Below are 21,116 nucleotides of genomic sequence, written 5' to 3'. Positions count from 1 at the left end.
CACTACAACCTCCTTTCAGGTAGTTGTAGAGAGCGATAAGAGCCTCCTCTTTTCTGGACTGAACACCCCCAGTTCCCTCAGACATTCTTCATCAGAATTGTGCTCCCTTCACCAGCTTCGTTGCTCTTCTTTGGACATGCTCCAGCACATCCAGCACAGCTTTCTCATGGTGAGGGGCCCAGAACTGAACACAGGATTCGAGGAGCGGCCTCACCAGAGCCCAGTACAGGTGGATGATCACTGCCCTGGCCCTGCTGGCCACGCTATTTCTGATACAGGCCAGGATGCCATTGGCCTTCTTGGTCACCTGTGCCTAAGTGGCCTGCCCCTTCTCCAAAAGGTCATAAACTGTCCTTTTTTTCCCGAGTTCCACCCAAAGCCCTCCATTCAGTCAGGCCAGTCTTCTTCCCCACCCGTTTGTCTTTTGGCACATGGGAATGGCCTACTCCTTCAAAAGAAAATTGATGTGCTAGGGAAAAGCGGTATTTAAGCCCAGAAACTTTTGGGTACTTAATGCTAAATAATGAAGAGGGGGAGGAAGGCAACCTACAGTGACTGTAGGGATGCTAAGTGAATAAATACTTCACACGAGATATTTAAATATCTGTAGGAAAAAAAATGAGATTAATATTGCTCAATAAAGAAAATTTAAGAAAACTGAAAGTGTAAGGACAAAAGGAAAACTGCTACAAATCGAGCTGGGTTAACCTTTGCTACAAGCTGGGACAAATGGAAGTAACTGGGGAAAAAGAGAGATGTATTAGCAGCAATATATAACCAGGGAGTAACAGACTGTGTGCAGTCTGTGAACTAATAAGTGTTTAATGAAAGATAATCCTGTTTTCAGTGAATACAACCCTGCGACACAGGGCTCCTGCCTCCCCAGGAAAAGAGAGCTCCTCAAATAAAAGAATCCCACTTGAAAATCATTTTGATTACAATAGTATATGAAAATATAGAGAGTACAACAGAATAGGCCAGTAAATTTAATGTACAGACTAGCGGCTGAGATTATGCAAGAACTAGCAAAACCAATGACAGTGGGCTTCTGACTGTAACCAAGTGACCCATTGCCTTAGAGGACGCAACACTCTCCAGTACAGCAACTGTTGTCGGTAATACTTGGTGCCAGCGACTGGCTTAGTGTAACATTTTTAGTTTCCCCTTCACAAAGTTCTTCCCTTGTATCTTTATTACTTTTATATATATGCATGTTACCCATTTTTCGTATTAAAGATGCCTTTCTATCACTAATCTAGCATTTTCTTTAATGCCACTTAAAAGCCTTACACGTGAGCAGTACCAGAAATAAAAACAAAGGATAGCACAGAAAAATAAAAGACTAGAAAAAGTGGTAAGTGAATAACGCTATGGTGCAGAAACTAAAAAAGTTCAAAGCAGATTAAATTCTCCAGAAATTGAGGATATGGTTGGAGAGGATTCAATCAAATAACACGATTTCTCTTTAAAAAGGAGATAGGACTGATGAAAAGGAAGATGAATTAAGGTAACTCTCTTTCTGAGTACTGCAAGACCAGAAGCACCAGATTGCAAACGAGAAATCCTGTACTGTAGAGATTTGAGAAAATATTGCGCTCTTGGAAAGACTGAAATACTTGAGACACAGCAGTTGTATAACTAAAACCAAAAAGGAAATCTTTCAAGACACTTCTAATGTTTGAAAGTACTGTCAATCATGTAATTTTCAAAATCAGATCGAGATCAGAATACTATAGGGATCAAGTGACCCATAATTCAGAAAAAGGCTTCTAGAAGAACACAGATATAGTTTAGTAAAGACTTGGCTTGGAAGAACAGAGATAGATCTGATTACAAATTTTGAAAGGGAAGCCAGCTGATGCTACAGAACCACATCACAAAATGAAGAAGCAGATCTGAAGATTCAGAGCTGAAGTCTAAAAAATGCAACAAACCAGAGTGAATGTACAGCTGTATTCATAAGAAGCAAAAACATTTTGCAAAAGCTTCCCATTAGTGACGACAAGTGTCTTTAAAAGAAGTATTCTATATAGGGGATTCTTTGAAGGAACTGTCCAAATGGCAGTTATGTTTCAGATGGGATTTGTCTCCTCTCACTACAGCAGTCTATGATACAGGTCTCTACTTCTGCCTGGGGAAGAACCCCACTGGTGTTAACAGAGTGCTAGTCAGTGTAGACAGAACAGTTCAAGGTGTGATTCAACTGAGCGGATATAGGTACCTTAGAACTGCACTACAGACTATATTGACTAGCCCACTGCTGCTGTAAAAGTGGCCTTGGTGATGCCTTACTTTTGTCAGAAAAAATCCGATCCCAGCACCTGAAATACATTGAATATGAGTTGGACACAATTCTGCAAGTAAAGTTGCAATCACCTCTTTTTTTTTTTTTTTCCAGTTATATACCTGTTCAGCACAAGTAGGTGAAACTTATGTCATGCAGTGAACAAAATATTCTTACTATGAGTAAAATGTAAATCAGATGTAAAGGAAACATGTGAAAGAACAAAACTGTCTTACCTCCCATTGGGAGAGCTGAAACTATGGAAGAACGCGAGCTCATGAAGATAAAATAGAAAAGATGTGCATAGGAAAGCTGAAGTTCACAAAATCTTAGTAAGATCAGAATAGAATTTCTAGTAAACATGACAGGCCAGAAAAAAAGTGCTACGATACTAAAAGGTGAGTGCTGTTAACCACATAAGTGTTGGACCAGATACTAGCTCTTACCTAAATATACTCAAGGAAACTTTAGATCAGCAAGTTAAGAGGTGGCCTGGACTTGCCTATGATGCTGGGAAAATTACAGACTAAAAATAGATTACTTTTCTTGTTATTCTGCTATAACACTATTAAAGAATATCACTGCTACACTGGTAATCTTATGTCTAGTCCATCAAGACTGACATGTATTACACCAACTGTGGTAATTGCAGGAAATGGACCATGATTTGATTATGATGTTAAATGTCTTACAAAAATAGTATCACTATAGTACTTCATGGCAAACGTATATGCAACACTATGGTTTTAAGGAAAATGTCATCAAGATTGCAACAAGGCTGTCTACAAAAATCTGAAGGGGGAAACACTACTATTTCGCCTTACTCTGAAAACAGACTCTCAGTTGCTGAAATTTTAATGGCGATAGCTTAAAAATCATTATATAGTTAGTAGCATTAAAGGAAGATACTGAAATTCTTACTAGCCCCATTAAGGAAAAAACAAAAAAGGGAGGGATGGGGGCTAAATGCATATGACAGAAGGTATGAGAAAAATCACATAAGTGAAAGCTCTTTCAGCCATAGGGCTCTGTGTATCTTACATAATGCCAACCCCAGGTGAAGACCTTTCAGATATTCCACATGAAGTTTCTCTTTATTTGTTCAAACAATAACTGAACAAAGATAATTCTTCGGATAAATACTGGTCATCTTCTGTTTCTTCCAGAACACAGAAAGCTTCTGCACCTCCTAGAGTTTGAAACAGCACAGGTTTTTGAGGAGCTGGACAGCAGCAATGAAGAGAACCGTGTGAAGAAAAGCAGATGGTAAAGTCTACCAGATACTGAAGAGATCTGTGAAACAGAGGAGCCAGCTGAGAGACAGAACATTTATTTGTGTTGCACTGTATATGATTTTCTTCCAGATGATTCAAATGAGAGGGTTATTTGAAAGATGAAATTGCCTGGCTTTAGTCAGCTGTGGCTAACAACTAGTGAGAAGACAAGTGGGATATTGAGATCACTGTATTTTCCTCACAAATTCTTTTCTCCTATTTTAAACTAATCCTTGTAATAAATGTGGTTAAAAAATGCCATTTGACTGTTGCGTGACAGTCCCAGGAAACCATTGTTATGGTAGGCTTGAGGGCTTCCTAAACAAGAAGGCTGTCAAATGCAGTGAAAAGGAAGAAAAGAAGGTTCCAGCAAAGTAGCTCTTGGTCTTGAGGCCTCAATCTCTTTAAAAATCATAGAATCATAGAATGGTTTCAGTTGGAAGGGATCTGAAAGATCATCTAGTTCCACTCCCCTACTTCCATGGGCAGGGACACCTTCCACTAGACCAGGTTGCTCAAAGTCCAATATGGCCTTAAACACTTCCAGGGTTGGGGCATCCACAATTTCCCTGAGCAACCTGTTCCAGTGTCTCACCACCCTCACAGTAAAGAATTTCTTCCTAATATCTAATCTAAATCTATCCTCTTTCAGTTTAAAAACATTCCCTCTTGTCCTATCACTACATGCCCTTGTAAAAAGTCCCTCCCCAGATACTGAGTGTTATGCAATCAGTAAAAGAAACCTGCAAGTCCCAATTACTGCATTCACCATTTCAGGCTGGAAGACTGGGTGAGAAGCTCATCATGGTAACATGACAAAGACAGTAAGTTAAGTCTCTGAAAATAGACTTGTTACAAAAAGAGTGTTCTCTGTTCCAAATTGCACCCAATGGTCAATATAATTCTGACAAGATGCTGCTGGTTCAGAGAGTAATAAGCTGTTTTGCTTTTCTGATGTTGTCTGCCAAGGAAAAGCAAACTCATGCTCTGGCTTTGGAGTTTGTTTTGTATTAGTCTGACAGGATCTTTAAACAAAATCGGCCTCATATAAGGATTCACTGTCCCACACGTAACAAAATTTTCACACAACACAGCTATACCTGGAAATCATTAACTGCAGCTAAAAAAAAAAGAGGTTGAAATGAGCAAAACTGCTTCTCCTGTCAAGCATAGATTGCAAAACTTATAAAACGGCAAAATAACACTTTGTTTCTACTGCCTGAGTAAGTGCAGGCTTTAGTTCTGTATCTCACAGACTGTGAAAACAGTCTGCTGGGATATCTTATGCTGATGACTGGGAGGCTAATGACCCAATGCGTGTTCAGTCAGATTGATGCTTTACACTAACCCAGAAGAGGACTACTCTGCCACTTGTACCAATGACCCTTAGAAAAATTTGCAGCCTTCAGAGCTACCGCACAGGAGCCCTCAACTGTTATCAGGGATTTTATTTCAAGCAAAGGAGAGGCTCAATTCTACCAACACAGCGGTCTGCAGAATCTGTGTTAGGCAGCTTTTTCCTCTTTCTTATTTCCTCTGACTTAGGCTAACTGTTTCTTTCAACCACATAGAGATACCCTGACTCCAGAGAATGTCAGTCAGTGTATTTGTTGATTTCCCCCATCTCCATTATTGTGGAATGTAGCCTAAAAAAAGTGTCTCTTCTCTTCCTACCCCATGTGTTGGATCTAGTTCCGAAGTGACCTCAGGACAAGTTGGATCAGCTTATTGATCTGATGGGAAATAAATTCTTTGAGAGGATTTGTGATTAAACGACAATATCAATGGCAATATTGGTACAGAGGCAAGAAAAACTCATCTTTAGGGATGGGGCAAAACCAAAACTCACCCTTCAGAGGCAGCTCCCTCGTGAGAACATGTAACATAAAACTGCACCACCAGCAGTGGTCTCTTCTTACGACATTAAGCATTATATTATCTTGCTAATTAAAGAGCATAAAAAATGTAAAGTCACGACTCCACGAAACAACCTCATCCAATTTGATTCCTGTTGACAGAATACACAGAATTGATCCTGACAAACACAGTTCTGTGAAGAGGTTTTAGGTGGAGCATTAGGACTGCAATCCACTCCCTGCTTCAGAGGCTCCTGGCTTCATCAGATGCTATGCTTAGATGTAGTCCTCTTTTACTTGGCTCATCATATGTTCATTGCCACCTCATACCTGTTGGGAGGTATGGGTAGACTTCTCTGAGTCTTATTCAATGAATGTTCTCCCAGTGCTAGTTTTTAATTAATCCCACTTAAAGGGATTCATTGTTTTGTGGGTAGGGCTCTTTTGCCTCAGGAATTTTAAATATTTTGATTATGAATATATTATTGAGACAAAATGATTAATATTTTTTTAAACATCTATTAACTTACCGCTTCCTTAGTACTCCCTGACCCTGGGGGAGTTGCTAGGAAAGCTACTGTAATAGAGAGGTGAAAGAGGAAGTCAAAAAGGTAGGGTCAGAATGGAGAACCACTGGAAAAAGCTCAGTGGAGCCAGCTTTTTACTTTATTCCAAGCTCTCAGTGATGAGTGGCCCATATACTGCAGGGAAGGCTCTGTCTCACACACAGATGGACAACTTGCTCCACATCCTCTGTCCGCTTCCCATCCGTGACAAGAGCAGCAGATACAATCAGGCCATACATGCAGGAAGCAGCGAGCAGTTGTGTCAGTGGTGGTTACCACTTCAACAGTTTGTCTTCAAATCTTCTGGGGAAAAAAGTGTTGGTCAGATGGGAGCATCCTGATGGATTTCTCTGAGTCTTGTGAATCAGATTGGCCAATTTCCCATCTGGAATAATTACCTTATTTTTATAATAAAAAAGAATGATGTGAAAAGTATAATACAGGGAATGTTAACTTATTCATGGAGTTATTACGATTACAGAAACTGCTTTTAAAGGAGATTTTTACTCCCCTTAGTGATGTGGCTTTAAAAAAAAATATTTTTGACTCCCTCTGTTAAGAGCATTCAGGCACTTACCTGACTGTAGAAAAGACATTCTCTTACTGGACTTTGTAAAAACTCAATGTGTAATTTGTATTATCAAACTTTTAGGCCAAGTTTGAAGCAAAGTTTTACCTATGGAAGTAACAGCAGCCTTCAGAAAGAAAAACTGCCAGCACCAGCCTGCACAAATGATGCATGTGTGGTTTCCTTCATATTTTTTGGAGTTCATGAGCTCTGCTCCCCAAAATGGTAAAACTTTGGGATCCCAGAAATCCCTGTGAGTTCACAGTGCACAGCACCTTGCAGGATTAGCATCTGCAAATACAGTCGTAATGTGTCTTCCATGTGTTCCAGAACTAATATTGAATTTTATTTGATGACTGTTTAACATAAAATACATGAGTCCCTGAACAATGGAGCAGAACCAAGATCTTCCATCACTCCCTGAATGAGCTTCCTATTCATGAGACCAGCAAATCATGTCACCACCCTATAGCCTAATAATTATATTTGCAAAATAATGTGACTTCAAAGGGGAAGGAGGACCACCTTCAGTATACTCATAGAATAGTCTCAGCTTCAGAATGGCTTATAGCTTGGAGCAAACGCATTCTCCTGGGAAGACAAGGACATGGTTTTAAACGCCTTTCATCCTTCAGGCTGAAGAGGTTTTCTGTAGTGTTCATGGTGGTGACTGCTGCCAACCTGTTTGCTGTAAGTTATACAGAAACTAGTCTTGTAAGTCCTTCTTAGGCGTGGCCTGAATGTGCAATATTTACCAGGCCTCTACAGCACTTGGAGGAACGCCTCGACTGAGGATTCAGCCAGGCTTTGACACATTTTAGGTACCACGCTCTTGGTTTTACCAAGATGGCAGCAATTCTAAACATATGCAAAGCAGAAGGAAGGCTGCAAGGCAAGGTACTGGCAAAATCTAGCTGCCTAAGGAAGGTGTTTGGCAAAGGATATGCTAGGATTAGGCAGGATTTATGCACCTAATTCCTACCTGAATACCTAATTTACGGATCTGGGCCAATATAAGTCTAACTGTCTGCATTTCCTCCTCTGCTAGGGAGGAAAACTGATTCTGTGTAGTGGAAGGTATCCAGTGTTCTGGAGATCAAGAGCACTTGCTCTTTGCTTTAGTTAGGCTGCATAAGGAAGTATCAGGATATGGCCACTACCACCTCGAGACCCCAAAATGTGTGATTTCCCACATGCTGTTGCCAGGCAGCTTTCCACAGCCCTTTAGAGGAAGAGTCATTATTCACTTGTACTCATAACCCAAGGGCTCTTGCTCTTAGGAGAGAAGGGCGCTGTTCATAGAATAACTTGCGTTTTCTCCAGCATATCTTTTTTCTGGTAGTCTATAAATGTCAGATGCTGTCAGTGGTGAGTGGAAAAGAAGGGTATAGGCGGACAGGGAGGAATTCTTATATCCAGTTACTTAAAGAAAACTTGAGATCTGCTCACATGTTCACAGCTTTTCTGGTCTGGAATATCTTGTGTGGGGCAAGTGGGTTTTAAGGCTTTGACCACATGGTGTGGTGAAGGCCAAGCCACACAGACACCTGTCCTGTTGAATTTTACTTTTCCCAGGGTGTTCAGAATGGGAGAGGCGAGAGGGGAGAATGGGAGAGTTCACACTGTCAGCTATGAACTTCCAATGTTTTTGTGGACACAGGAATACCACCAGACTTCCCAGCTTCACTCCTTATTCAGAAAGTGGTTTTCTAAGCCAAGATTCTCCAAGAACTACCACGGCCATAACACAGTTTTTATCATTTACATTGCTCATGTGTAACTTAAATCTGAAGGTGTGCACAGCTATGTATAAATGCATACGCAAGCAGATTGTTCTTGTGAACAGAGGGATACACACACACTCTCATTTTTGCAGACACGGATTTTACCTATATCACTACCACTTCCCTGAACACTGACAACATAGATGCATGCCATATCCTTGATGCCTTTTGGGAAACATACGGCATCTCTTCACTCTTGCTTCTGAAGACTACACCTTTATAGCAGAAATTTACCAAAAAAGCTTGAAGTTGAGGATAAGAGAAGAGCGTACACGCCCCTGGAGGAAATTCGACAAAAGTTTTCATTTCCTACAGGAATGCGTGTCTTCAAAGACCCGATTAAGGATTACCAGAGATGCTGCCTCACATGTGCCGTTTAAACCGGGGGCGCACGCCTGTTAGTTGGGGGGGCCGGGCCGGGCCCGGTGGAGAGGCCAAGCCACACGGAGGCAGCGCGGGATTCCTCCGCCGGCCACAAGAAACGCACCGCACCGCCTCAGCCACACAGGAGCGCCCCGGCCCCCGCGATCCCCACGCCTCCACCGGACCCTGTGCGGGCGAAGCCCCCGCCTCCCGCCTGCCAGCCAGGGCCCCCGCACACCCGGCCCCCGGTCCCGCGCCCCGCGCCGCGGGACGCCCCTCGGGCGGTCCCCCCACCCCCCGCGGTGCCGGGCTCGCCGCCGGAGCCCGCTGCCCGCCCCCTTCGCGCCCCGCCCCGCCACAACGGCCGCGGCGGGGGCAGGAGGCGCGCCCCCGCGGCGGGAGGGGCGTGCCCGCGCGGGGCGGGGCGCGCCGCTGCACCCCCTCCGCCCCCTCGCGCTGTGCCCTCCCTCTCCCCAAGGTGTTGGCGGCGGCGGTAGCGGGGACGCGCTCGCTCGTGCTCGTGCCCGCGCCGCCTCTTCTCCCGCCCCCCCCCCCCCCCCCGTCCCCCTCCCTCCGCGCTCCCCTCGGCTCTCCCCGGCTGCGCTTGTAGCGGCGGCTGGGCCATGGCGGCCCCGGCGGAGCTGAGCGCGGAGCGGCTGCGGGCGCTGCCCGGCAGCTGGAGTTACGGGATCAGCCAAGGCGGCCGTGTCTTCTTCATCAAGTGAGCGGGGGGACGGCGAGGAGGGGAGCGGGGCTGGGCTGGGCGGGCGGGGGGCCGGGAGGGGCGGGAGGGTTGGGGGGGAAGGCGGCGGGGCTGCGCCTGCCTGACTCGGTCCGTTTGTCCGTCTCCGCAGCGAGGAGGCGAAGAGCACGACCTGGCTGCACCCGCTCACCGGAGAGGCCGTGATCACCGGGCACCGCCGCAGCGCAGGTAGGAGCCCCGCCCGGGGACCGGGGCGGCCGGCCTCCCCCCCCCCTTCCCCGGACCCTACCCCGCACGGCCGCCACCACCCGGCCGCCCGGCGAGCGCCGCCTTCCTCCTCCTCCCTTCCCGCTCCCCGGGGTCTCGTCGAGCCCGTCGCCCCGCAGCTCCCGCGGCCGCCCCCCGGGCTCCCGCCCCACCCCCCCCCCGCGGCGCGGGCAGCGCCTCTGGCTTCGCCCCGCGGCCCCGAAGCCGCCCGGTCCTGGGAGCCGCCTTGGTGCCGCCGCAGCCACCCGAGACAACTCCTCATCCCGTGCCTGCCGTGCTCCCCGCACTTCTCGCAGTTGTTTGTCCCCAGGCTGAGCGACCTGGTCTAGTGGAAGGTGTCCCATGGCAGGGAGGTTGGAACTGGATCATGTTTAAGGTCCCTTTCCAACCCAAATCATTCTGTGAAGAATGACATTACAGTGCAGCCTTGCATGTCGAGCTTGCCTTGTCTCTTTCTTAAAACACATTCCTTTGCACCCGAGTTTTCACTCTATGTCTGTGTAATTTCTCTTTCTTTGCTTTCTTTCTGTTGCCTTGTATCACCCCTATAATATTATGTAGTTACCATTAGAGACCGCCTTATTCCTCTTGTGCTTCTTACAGGCTACCTTGGTTATTCACCTGCATAGCATCCTTCCTCAGTTTAGCATTAAACCACTCATCATATTTCTGTTTCCAGCAGCACCTAGATATAACCATGATAGGTATACTAGAAATGTAAAGGCTGATTTCACCAGCCACCTAGAAACCCTTTTTCTCCCTTTACTTCCATCTAGGCTGAGAGTGTGGGTGGTTTCTAAGTGACTGAGAGAGTTGGAATAGGTGGGAGAAAAAGGGACTGAAACATTAGGAATAACTTGGAGGGAGGAGGGTGGAATCGGTCTTCTTTGCTACTGCTATTTGTTCCACTCTGGAGAGGTAGCAGCAGGAGGTGCTGGAGGAGGAGGATTTACAGCAGACACTCTGGAGACCTAGAGCCAAACTCTGACTGCTGGAATTGCACACAGGCTGCATATGCCACTGGGAGGTGGTGGAGTGTAGCAATAAGTGCAGTTGGTTTTATGTATGTAATCACTTGGATAATCGCAGGGAAATCAGCAAGTGCATTGGACTGTATCAGATTATTTGCTTTTTATGTTTGGTTAATACTTAGGCATTAAGAAATCAGAAACAGAGAAACAGCCTTTTGGAAAACTGGGCAACTGATTGTTTTTTGTTTTGGTTTTTTTTGTTTGTTTTTTTTTTAGTTGGGGATAGTTTAGAAAGGACAGGTTTCTGGCTATTAGAACTCTGCGGTTTGGTTTGCAATGAAGGTCTGTTGTTTGTAAGAAGTCATTTAATGCCGGGAAATAGAATTACAGATTGCTATCGGGCTTCTCATTTCCCCCCCCCCCCTTCAGTACTCAGATTAATTGAGAAACTGGCTTTCATCTACAGCAATATGCATGGGGGCAGATGAAGTGCTTTGCTTGTTGGACACTAACATTAGCTGAGTGTGAATTCTTTTTTTAAGCTATTACCAGTGTCTCTGTTGACTGATGGTGATTCCCCAGTAATTTTCTAAGCATCTCATTTATTTCTGCCATTAAGTGCCTTCTAAAGGAAATGCAGTTTGCTTTTCAGTATCTGGAACGTTGTATGTAACATAGCAGAGTTGTTATCAGGTAATTAAACTTGTTTCAGAACACAAGAGTGAGGCATGACTTTGGATATACTGACCATGATTTATCAATCAGATACTGAAGCATCTGCAAAACGAATCAGTTTCTGTAGTTTTCATCCTTTGTGTGTGTGTGAATGAGTCTCTCTGTACATAGATATAATCAAACTGATTAATTCTGGGTTTTATATTTTGTTTTGGAACCCAGTCAAAATATGTTCAAAATACTTCTTCCCTTAAGAAACAAATTTTGAGCATATAACACTTCTTTTGGAAATGTATATTATTGTAAAGGATTAAATAATATTGTGATATACTTACTAGGTGAGGAAAGCTTTGTCCTCCATTATAAATTGAAGTGGTTTTTATTCCTTGAGATACTCAACACTGGAAAGGTATCTTTTGCAAAGTTCTTATAGCAGCCATAAATACTTCTGCTACGGAGACTTCCTGTTTGCTGTACTTTGCCCTGTGCTGTTATTGAAAGACACCTTGATTTTTGTTGTACAGAAGACAGGAGTGAAGAAAAGAGCCAGACAAAGCAAATAAGTAAACTGGGGAGAAGGCATCACATGACCCAGACTGAATGTTTTTTCTTTTAATTAGGAAATGAATTCTTGCTTTTGTAATTCAGTGAGTGAGTCCTATGAGTCAATTATTGTTTTTATTAACTGAGGTAAACTTTTAAGGGTAGTGATTTACCTAGAGTTGCCCAATATCTTCAGAGCTTCCATTACATCAGGAAGCTGTCACTTGAAAAGAATTGACCATTAGTGGTGGGGGTTTTTTATATGAAGGCTCCTGGCTTTTAAGCGTGATGATAGAGAAGGAGAAGATGTACCCACTTCCTCCACTAGCTTTGCATTGAGAATTATTTTCATGTAGAGTTGAATGGAGTTGTGAACACTGCAGGAACACTTGTTAGTCACAACAGTGGTAGAATTATGCTAATAAAATGCCGATGCTCTGTGGTGTAGTTGATATCATGCCTGTTAAGATGCTTGTGACTTGCATGTAGTGCAAACTCAGTAAGTGGATTTTGTTTAGATCTCTGCCTGTCAGGTAATTTGATGCTACTGAAGTTCAGGGCAGAAAGATCTGGCGATGACAGTGAGTTCTAGTTAGTGGTCAAAGAAAGGAACATTGTTAAGTAAGGACACCCTTAAAACCATATAGTTATTATTTGAGAATGAGACATCCAAATCAGATTTTCATGCATACAGCTTCTCTTGGATTACAGCATTTAAACTGAGACAATATTATAAGTCAATTCTAAAATATTTGTTTATAGGACTAAAGCTTTCAACATGTGGAGTCAGACACACAGTAGTTTAACTACCTTAGTTTTAGGGAGTGGACCAGTATGCCTAACAGCATTTCAAAAGTTAATTGAAATGTTTTGCTACTTGTTTTTCAGACTTACCCACAGGTTGGGAGGAAGCTTATACTTTTGAAGGTGCAAGATATTATGTGAAGTAAGTTGAATGTTTATCTGTCACACTACTATAATTTGCAATTAGTTTTTCTAAATGTTGGTGTAATCTTGAATGTATTCCAAACTGAATTTAAATGTTATGCTGTACATCTAAAAGGAGTATTCAAGTTTGTCATAGTGTATGTAGTCCTTTGTTTACTGAATTCTGCACAGCTAAAATAATTTCTTGAATTTTTGTCTTAATACTTCTTAATTGAAGCTGCTTAAGGATGCAAATTCAAATGAAATTTCTGCTGTGAGTGTAATCATCTAGCAACAAATGTCCTTGCAAGTCCAGAATACCTTGAGTTTGTCTGTTTGTTTGACACTTCTGTGTATACACTGTCATACCATAAACGCTTTCAGAAAGGCAAGATCTTACTTCATCACTGGGAGGAGTCTTGATTCAGCCCTATTCTCCAGTTACTGTGGTGTTTAAAGCAACTCTGAAGGTTTGCTGTCTTGTTTGCAGACCTTCTGTTTCTGCTTTTAGCATTGGTTTTAATTGTTATTTTTGTTAAGGTTTTAGTATGTTTTGAGGTGTGTGTCCACTGTGATACACTTGCTATACATACCGTCTTTTTGAATGAGAGGCATGGAAATAGAGCTCTTATGTAGAAGTCCAGAGGTCGTGTTGATCAGATCTGTACAAACTTCTTACAAGGTTTTTCCTCTTTAGATAGTCAGACCCTCCTTATGTAGAAAATTTTAAAGTGGCACCTGTGTACATTTGTCCAGTTAATATGCTTTTTTTTCCTGTTATTTAACAATTTTCAGGCTTTTCTCAATCTGTTCAGGAGTTTTTGCTTACTACATCATGTGTTTGGTTTGCTATCTTTAAATGAATAGTGTCATGAGTGGAATAGCTTCTATGAGTGAAGGTTACTAAAAGACATAGAAGTTATAGGTTGCAGGTAGGTTCATTTGTGTCTTAGTGTTGAGCAGAAGGTAGCTTCTCTGTGTAATTTGCATTGTAGACATGGTGAGATGGGTTTTAGGTATGTGTTGCATGGTTTATTTTATATAGGAACATGTTTGATTTGGTACTAAGCAAAATTAAAAAAAAAATACTGAAAGGTAATGCTCCAAAAGTCTGGTCAGAATTGGTGCTGTGCTCTCTGGAAGGGGACTTCTTGCTAATGAATAACATACTTGTTTTCCTGTTCTATTCTGCTGTCTTGTAATTTACATTACCCCGGTGTTGTATAGCAACTGATAAGAACTACACCAGATTGAGGACAGGAATGTTCTAAGATTTTCACCTCTCGTTTTCTGTTCAGATTATTAAATGAAGATGAGTGAAAATAAAAGAAAGTTGCATTTGTGCATGTATATAATATAAAAAAGCTCTAGACTTTCAGATGGAACTTGTTCTCATAGAATAAACCTATGAACAATGTATTAGCTATCGTAACTGGAAAATAGCTACTTGGGTTTTCTTAAAATTAAAAAGGTGTGTGAACAGCTATTGTATTGACTGATGTGCTTATGGACAAACCAAGTGGTAGGTTGGTTGTGTACTCCTGTACTTAGAAGATCTGGTGTTCAAGGTGTTATCATAAGTGTTAGGATGTACATTAAGCTGATTGTTTTGCTGATAGCCAGCACTAAATAGCTCTGTTTATATTTAAAAGTTTTGCCGCATCTTTGAAAACATGTTGCACAAACAACACTTCTCTGATTTGATATATGTAGGAGGATAGCAGGGATAGTGCTGTCAAGCCTGCTGAAAGGCTCACATGGTATGACCACTTTGGCTTCCTTAATTAAATACGTGTTTGTTGTGTAGCCTCTCAGGCTGAATTTAAACTTCTGCCCAATGATAGCTTCTCCTTTTAAAGTTGTCCAGCATTCAGCCTTACCAGTGCTAGAGAAGATGTGAGAGCTAAGGTAGACAGGGTGACAACATTATAATCACTATCTTGTAATCCCAGGCAGTGTAACTCTGGAAGACGTGTTGATTATAATAATTCTAGTTGTCTGAATCTAAATTACTGTAGTGCTCCTGCATGAGTGGGAAACAACGCAGCGTGTTGTGACCTTGTGCTATACAGGCACCCCCACGTGTGGGTTTTGAACTGTAACCTGCTTATTTGCGTGTACTGATTAGCTGAATATTCGTGTTTATTATGTTGATTTCAGAAAAATAAAGCTATGTTAAAACTAAAAATACTGAAAACATGTTCATGGTCAGGTCTGAAAGAAATATGTTGTTTTGTGTTCTAGTATGAGTTACAAAGCTACGAGGGAATGAATGTTAATGGCATGCTATTGGTGCATTCAACCATATGAAACTTGGCTGTTGGGTTTCTGTAATGTGTCCAATAGAGTCAGGCAAGGATAGTCAAGTTTCCTGATCACATAAATCATTTCACCTAACTTCTGAGGCACAGCTTCAAGTATGTGGGTTGAATAAAAATATTTAACAACCTTGCTTTATGGTAAGATCTTACGCTAGACTGTGTTTGAAAATAAAAACCTTTTGAAAATTATTCTTATGGTTCTTTAATAATAGGTCTTCAGTGTTCCAAGTGGGTGTGTCGCTGAATCTACTACTGTGCTTTTTTTGGCTTTGATGTAGTAAACACTGTATAATCAAATTGGGATAATGTCGAGGAGATAATCGTCAGCTAAATCTTAACATTCCTTGGACTGGCATTTCAAACGAATGACTCAGGATATAGACTGCATTGAAATGTGATTATTTTTAAAGGACACTTTTTTTTTTCCTTGGGATGTGTACACATGTTTTCAGAATAAGTAAATACCAAAGGTGACTATTTTACCATTTGGTATTATGTGTTTTTTGTGGGTTTTTTCCCCCATGTCATTGAATTTGCTTTAAGAAGGAAAGATATTCTGAAACAGGGATAGATAAGGAGTTGTTTCCACTGCATAAAGTAGCTTTATTTTTGTGTAGGGTTGTATTAGTAAGTTGAAGTTGATGCTAGCTATGAGTTTGACTCTTTTTGCATTTTATTTATTTATTTATTTTAATTAGGAGAATTCTAATACTTGGTAATGGCAGAATTCGTCTGTCCCCCCTTCCCGTCCCCCCCCAAATGCAAATGACAAAATGCTGTTTGTTATTTGGAGTTAGAAAAATATGCAGTGCCATAATATATTGTATATGTTCTCATGAGAAGTGGTTACATTGTTAAAGTGTTTTGTTTCTTTAGGACTGAGTAGGTCTGGTTTTGTTTACTTAATGTTAGAAATGTGCACAGATAGCCTTTCCTCATCACTTCATGGGAACTCAGTCAATTTTTCTGAAGTGATGCTTGGTTTGGATGTAATCTTTATTTATACAATAACTAAACTTCTACCTGGGATAGAGGGCTGAAAAATTTGAGATTTTCTTTTGTTCTGCATAGAATACTTCACTGGACTAGTTATTTATGCTTAGTGTATTGAGCACTCATTGAGCTCTGAAAATTTAAGGGCTTTATCCCCAAAACAGATTTAAGCTGGATAGTAGTATAGGAAATCTAAGTTACTTACATTATTTATAAGTGCATGAGGAAATGGACCCCTGTGGCAATCCCAGTATGATGCTTGTCAATAGAGAAGGCATACCTGTTGATAGGCTTCAAGCTCTTCACCTATGGAGATCAATAAGAATTTTCATCTTGATGTTTTTAGTACCTCGTGGTGACTACGTAGTCATTAGGCACCAAGGCACTGGTTTTGAGTGCTATAAAATTACATAAATATGTCTTTTTCCTTGTGTATGTGTCTGTGTATTTACTTATATGCGTGTGTGTAAGAAATGCTTATTTCTAGTTAAAACCACCTGACTGTCTAAATTCAGGGATTTGCTTACTTTGCTTGCCTTCAGAATTTTTGTGTTGATTTGGTTTTTTAACCAGGTTTATATTATTTGGGTTATTAATTTACCAAATAAAGTTGTTTTAGAAATCAATCCAAGGATGATATTTGAGGAATTTTGTTCCATCAGTCTACCTAGTTTAGCTTCTACAGAAGTACTCTTAGGTAGACCGTAAAGCTGACTGAAAAGGTTCTTAAAGACTTCATGAATTAAGAAGGTTAAAGTTTCATTTTTAGGAATTTGTTTTGAAATTTACCTTTTTCTATTTATCAGAACAATTTTTGCCTGCTGCTTGCTAAACCAAGGCATTGCAAAACCCAAGCCAAAGCTGACATGAGTTCACTGTTGCATCAAATAGAAGTTTTCTGTGCTTTTATAGAGACTTTTATCAATGCAGGTTTGTTTATTGTAGGCATGTAGCTTGAAAATTGGGAAGGTGAGAAAAATTTAAGTCATTAAAAGGGATAAGATCTTTTTCAGCCTTGAGTTTTTGTTGTTTACTAAAATAAACCTGTGCTCATTGAGTATTCAGCTTTTCTTTGAACCTTTGTCTTTTATGTGCATTCTAAAGATCCTCTCCCATTCAGCTGAGACTTTCTCCAGAAAAATCAAAGAACAAGTAGTCATGTTTGCAGAGAAGCTCTTTCTTGAAAGGAAAAACTGAATTTGAAAAAAATAAGAACAGATCAGACTGTTTTCTTCCATCAATAAGAATCACAGTGTTCTTGCCAGAAATATAGTTCTTTTCTTGTTACCTCTAACCTTTATTTTACTATAATTAAGGAAAGACTAAAGTTTATTCTTTGCCTTTGTTTGGTTCATTCTTACATGGTAAGACCTGTAGGTCAAATAATGGCATATAGCTAGGTGAGTGAACTGGGATATAACATTACAACGAATTATGTGTGCCTTTAACCTTTGTCGGGAGCAAAACAGTCCAGAATGGGAGGACTTTGTAGGAATGCCTGCAAATTTGTTATCTGTTTAAACATTTGCTTCTTTATTCCACTGAAGTATTTCAAGAACCAAAAATACTGCAATGCTGAAGCTGGGTGTGGAGGTGGAAGGATTCTAGATATGGGAAGAAATGGGTGTGGGTCAGAGGAGGAGAAGTGGGACTGCATCCAAAAAGCAGCTTGTGGGGTGAATGTGGAAGGAACAGGATGGAGGTAGTGGTGTGCTGAAGGAGAAGGCTAAAAGGGTGGGAGTACTTGCAGAAGAGAGAGGAGTGGAGGCTAAACCAAGCAGAAAGGAACAGTGGCAGTGGAAAGTCAGTAAAAGGAGTAGGAGTGAGAGCTGATTTCCTAGGAGCCAACTCAATGGAATTTCTCCCAGAGGGAAGGGTGGCAAAAGTTCACTCTGTGAAAGCATGTTGCCTGACTCGTGTGCATGTCTGGCAGGGCTTATTACCCCTGGCTTATGAACCTGTTTCAAAGTTAGTCGGGCAGGTAGAATATCAAATGTGAATGTTAGGAGCTGCTGTGCTTAAAAGTTTTCTTTTTGACCGTGAGGTCGGTGGTTGATATTTCGAGCTGTCTCTTCCCTGAAGTACATTTCTAAATTGCATAATACCTTGAATACTTTGGTTTTTATTAAGATGGATGTGAAACTGTGAGGGAGCTTACAGATTTAGTTTTGTGGTTGGTGGTTGGTTTGGTGTTTTTTTGTTTTTTTTTTTTTTAACCATTTCCAAGTTTTTAAACACTTATAAGAATTAATGGATAATTATTTAAAAACACAAATCTGTATGTAAGTTATTACATGAAATGTTGAAATCCAGGGGAAAGACATTGAAGACACTCAAGCTTTTTGCTTGATCTGTTAACAAATGCTTTGATCTGTTAACAAATCAGTAAGTTAACTTGCCTAGTTTTAGGTTGTTTTGGAAGTGATAATATTTCTTCCCTTTGGTCTTAATGAGTGATTGAGTAGTAATAGCAGGTAAAGCTAATAATACACTTTTAAGATGTTATTACAGGGAAGTGAGTTCTTCTGTGGTCCTTCATTTTTGATATCTACCATATGTGATGGATGGTAAAAAGCAAAGGAAATGCTGATCGATTGTAACTTTTATGTAGATGGTTGCTGCATTATTTTAGAAATAGTGATGCATTTTTTCACCCAAAGCCTGCCCTCTTTGATAAAAAGATAACTGTTGTGCCCTCTTAAGAATTATTTTGAGGCTCGTTACCAATATTTCGTTGTCCTCTTGTGTCAGGGTGTTGCACAGCTTCTTTTCCATTTCCACAGTACCTAGAACTGAGGGACGCTTCCAAAAACTGGCCAGAGGCAGGTATCCTGTAAGATTTACCAACAGAGAAGTCACTGTTTGGTAGAAGTTTTACAGGTCCAAATTTTACCTGGTGCACATTATGTTGTACTTTAAAGGAATTGAGCCCACTTTTTTTCTGTGGTCTGTAAGTGTTTTGTTGTACTGGATCAAAATGAGTGTTTGTTGTGGTGCTGTGCTAAGCCTGTTTTTCCTGCGTATGTTTATGTTACACTGCCTCTTATTATAATGAGTTACGCTTTCATTAAACCTGAGATACACTTTGGTTGGCAGTTAGGAGTGATCTTCAGTACGCTTCTGTGTGCATGTGAGAGAGGGAGAAAACTCCCGTGAAGCTTGAGGCAAATGCTGGCTCCGCAGCATAGCTCTACAGCCCTGACTGCTGAGATTTCTACCAATGTGGTACCTATATAAGTGTGTTTTCTGTGTTTCAGTAAGTAAATACCTAAATTTAAACACTTTCCTCTCCTTTCTCGTCCTTCCCTTTGCCTCTTGCTTTTGAATGTGGAAGATAGCTGTTTCTCTGTATTCACTTGCTCTTGCATTTGGTTGAAGGGAAGGTATTCTCTGAAGGTGGTATTGAAGGGGGAAGAAGTTGCATCAGTAGCCACCTTCAGAAGTAAAAGTTGGGGGATGGGAACTTGTTAGCATAGGCATTCCAGAAAAAGTCTTTGGGAAAGATTCCTAACTCCCATATTGGATAGGACAGGGAGGTCTGCTTAAATAGTTGGTTGTGAAGTTATATCTTTCTACTCCAGACCTATAAAACTCGAGTTGAATACTTATTTGAAATCTGTTATGTGGAAAAAAAAAAGGCTTTTAAACAGCATTTTGGATGCTTGTGTGGCCTGCAGTGGTCTCAGAGCTTTATAATATAATACAAAATTAAAAAAACCCCCTTGCATACTCAGGAGGCTCCATAAACTTAGCTCTTCATGCTTTCTCCACAGTGACTTGGTAAGAACAATTATTTGTAAGGAAAGGTATATGTCAAGCAATCTATCCTTTAAAATTAGCTCCCCGTTTTTAATTCTTTGAGAAGCTATTATAAATCATGTTTAATAGAAACAAATACTTAAAAACCTGCTTTATTAACTGGAAACATTTCAGTGCGTCAGACCAGGGTATGAGAAGGCGTAATATAAGGTGGTTTGAGAAGAGTGTAAGTAAATGAAGGTGTTCAAAATGAAAACACCTGGGGAAAGTTTTGATTTGAAATGCTATCTTTGCCATCTTTCAATGCCAGTGTTTAATGGAAATTTTTATATTCTTTACTACTCACTAAGTAGGACTACTGCATTTGTATATCTCCTGCAAAAATACAGCTTTCGATTCTTTTTCTGAGCTGTGCTACTAGCAAAACTGTCATTTTATATTTTTTTTTTTTTCTCTGATTTTGTGTTAAATCCTACAGATTATGCAGCTGCTGACCAATGTCCAATATTTTTGAGAATATCTTTTGGGATGTGTAAAAACATGATATATAATCTTTAAATTTTTTCAATTAACTTGGTTTATAAGAAGGACAGAAATCTCATTTTGAACTAAAATGTTGTAAACAACTAGAATAAATACATGGTGCTCTCAAATACCTGTAGAGAAGAAAAAACGTTGTAAGCTGATTGAATATCATAAAGGATAACTTTGTTTCTTGATAGAGAGACTAAAGCTGGCTTAGGCTGTTGGGTTTGGGGTTTTTTGTTGGTTTGTTGCTTTTACATGTTAAGCACACCATTTTGTAAGGCTACTTTGTTTTATATTTCATATGCAATGAAAATCTTCTAGATAAATATAAAACTTCTTGTTTGTAATCTTTAAAGTTTGATGCAGAAGATTGAAAAAGAAAATTACAAACAAAAATATGTGTTTGAGCAATCAATGACATAACATCAAATGTTTATTTTAATGAGAATAATGATGCAAGTTAAACCTCATTAGAAATTCATATAATCTGCTCTGATCTTAAATGTCTTATGGTATGATCTCTGTCTGCTTGATGTGGGTATTGGTTGCTTAATCTGGTCTGAAATACTGAAATGTTTTCAATTGTTAAAGCACACAAATATTAACAAAATTTTTTTTTTTTCAATTAAGAAAGTTTTAGCTTTTATGAATTGATCTATTTTCTTTATTGTATCTGCAGAGTTAAAAGAATTTGACACTTGAACCAATACATTTTTAGTTGTTTGAATTGTGCT

General features: G+C 40.7%; 1 protein-coding gene across 19 annotated transcripts in view; it reads left to right on the top strand.

Moving 5' to 3' along the window:
• The first annotated feature begins 9,184 nt into the window (after window positions 1-9,184).
• PLEKHA5 (pleckstrin homology domain containing A5) overlaps window positions 9,185-21,116 on the top strand; it is a 169,130-nt gene continuing 157,198 nt past the window's right edge. For 18 of the 19 annotated variants that reach the window (XM_030478410.1, XM_030478407.1, XM_030478408.1 and 15 more), the window contains exons 1-3: window positions 9,185-9,416; window positions 9,550-9,626; window positions 12,743-12,800. In XM_030478410.1, the coding sequence (XP_030334270.1) occupies window positions 9,319-9,416; window positions 9,550-9,626; window positions 12,743-12,800 (233 nt within the window). In that variant the 5' untranslated portion in view covers window positions 9,185-9,318. The remainder of the gene's footprint in view (window positions 9,417-9,549; window positions 9,627-12,742; window positions 12,801-21,116) is intronic. The other variant, XM_030478411.1, reaches the window with a different exon arrangement.

This window comes from Strigops habroptila, chromosome 3 (assembly GCF_004027225.2).
Source record: "Strigops habroptila isolate Jane chromosome 3, bStrHab1.2.pri, whole genome shotgun sequence".
In the NCBI taxonomy this organism is placed as follows: Eukaryota; Metazoa; Chordata; class Aves; order Psittaciformes; family Psittacidae; genus Strigops; species Strigops habroptila.
This window is presented reverse-complemented; position numbering and strand designations above follow the sequence as displayed.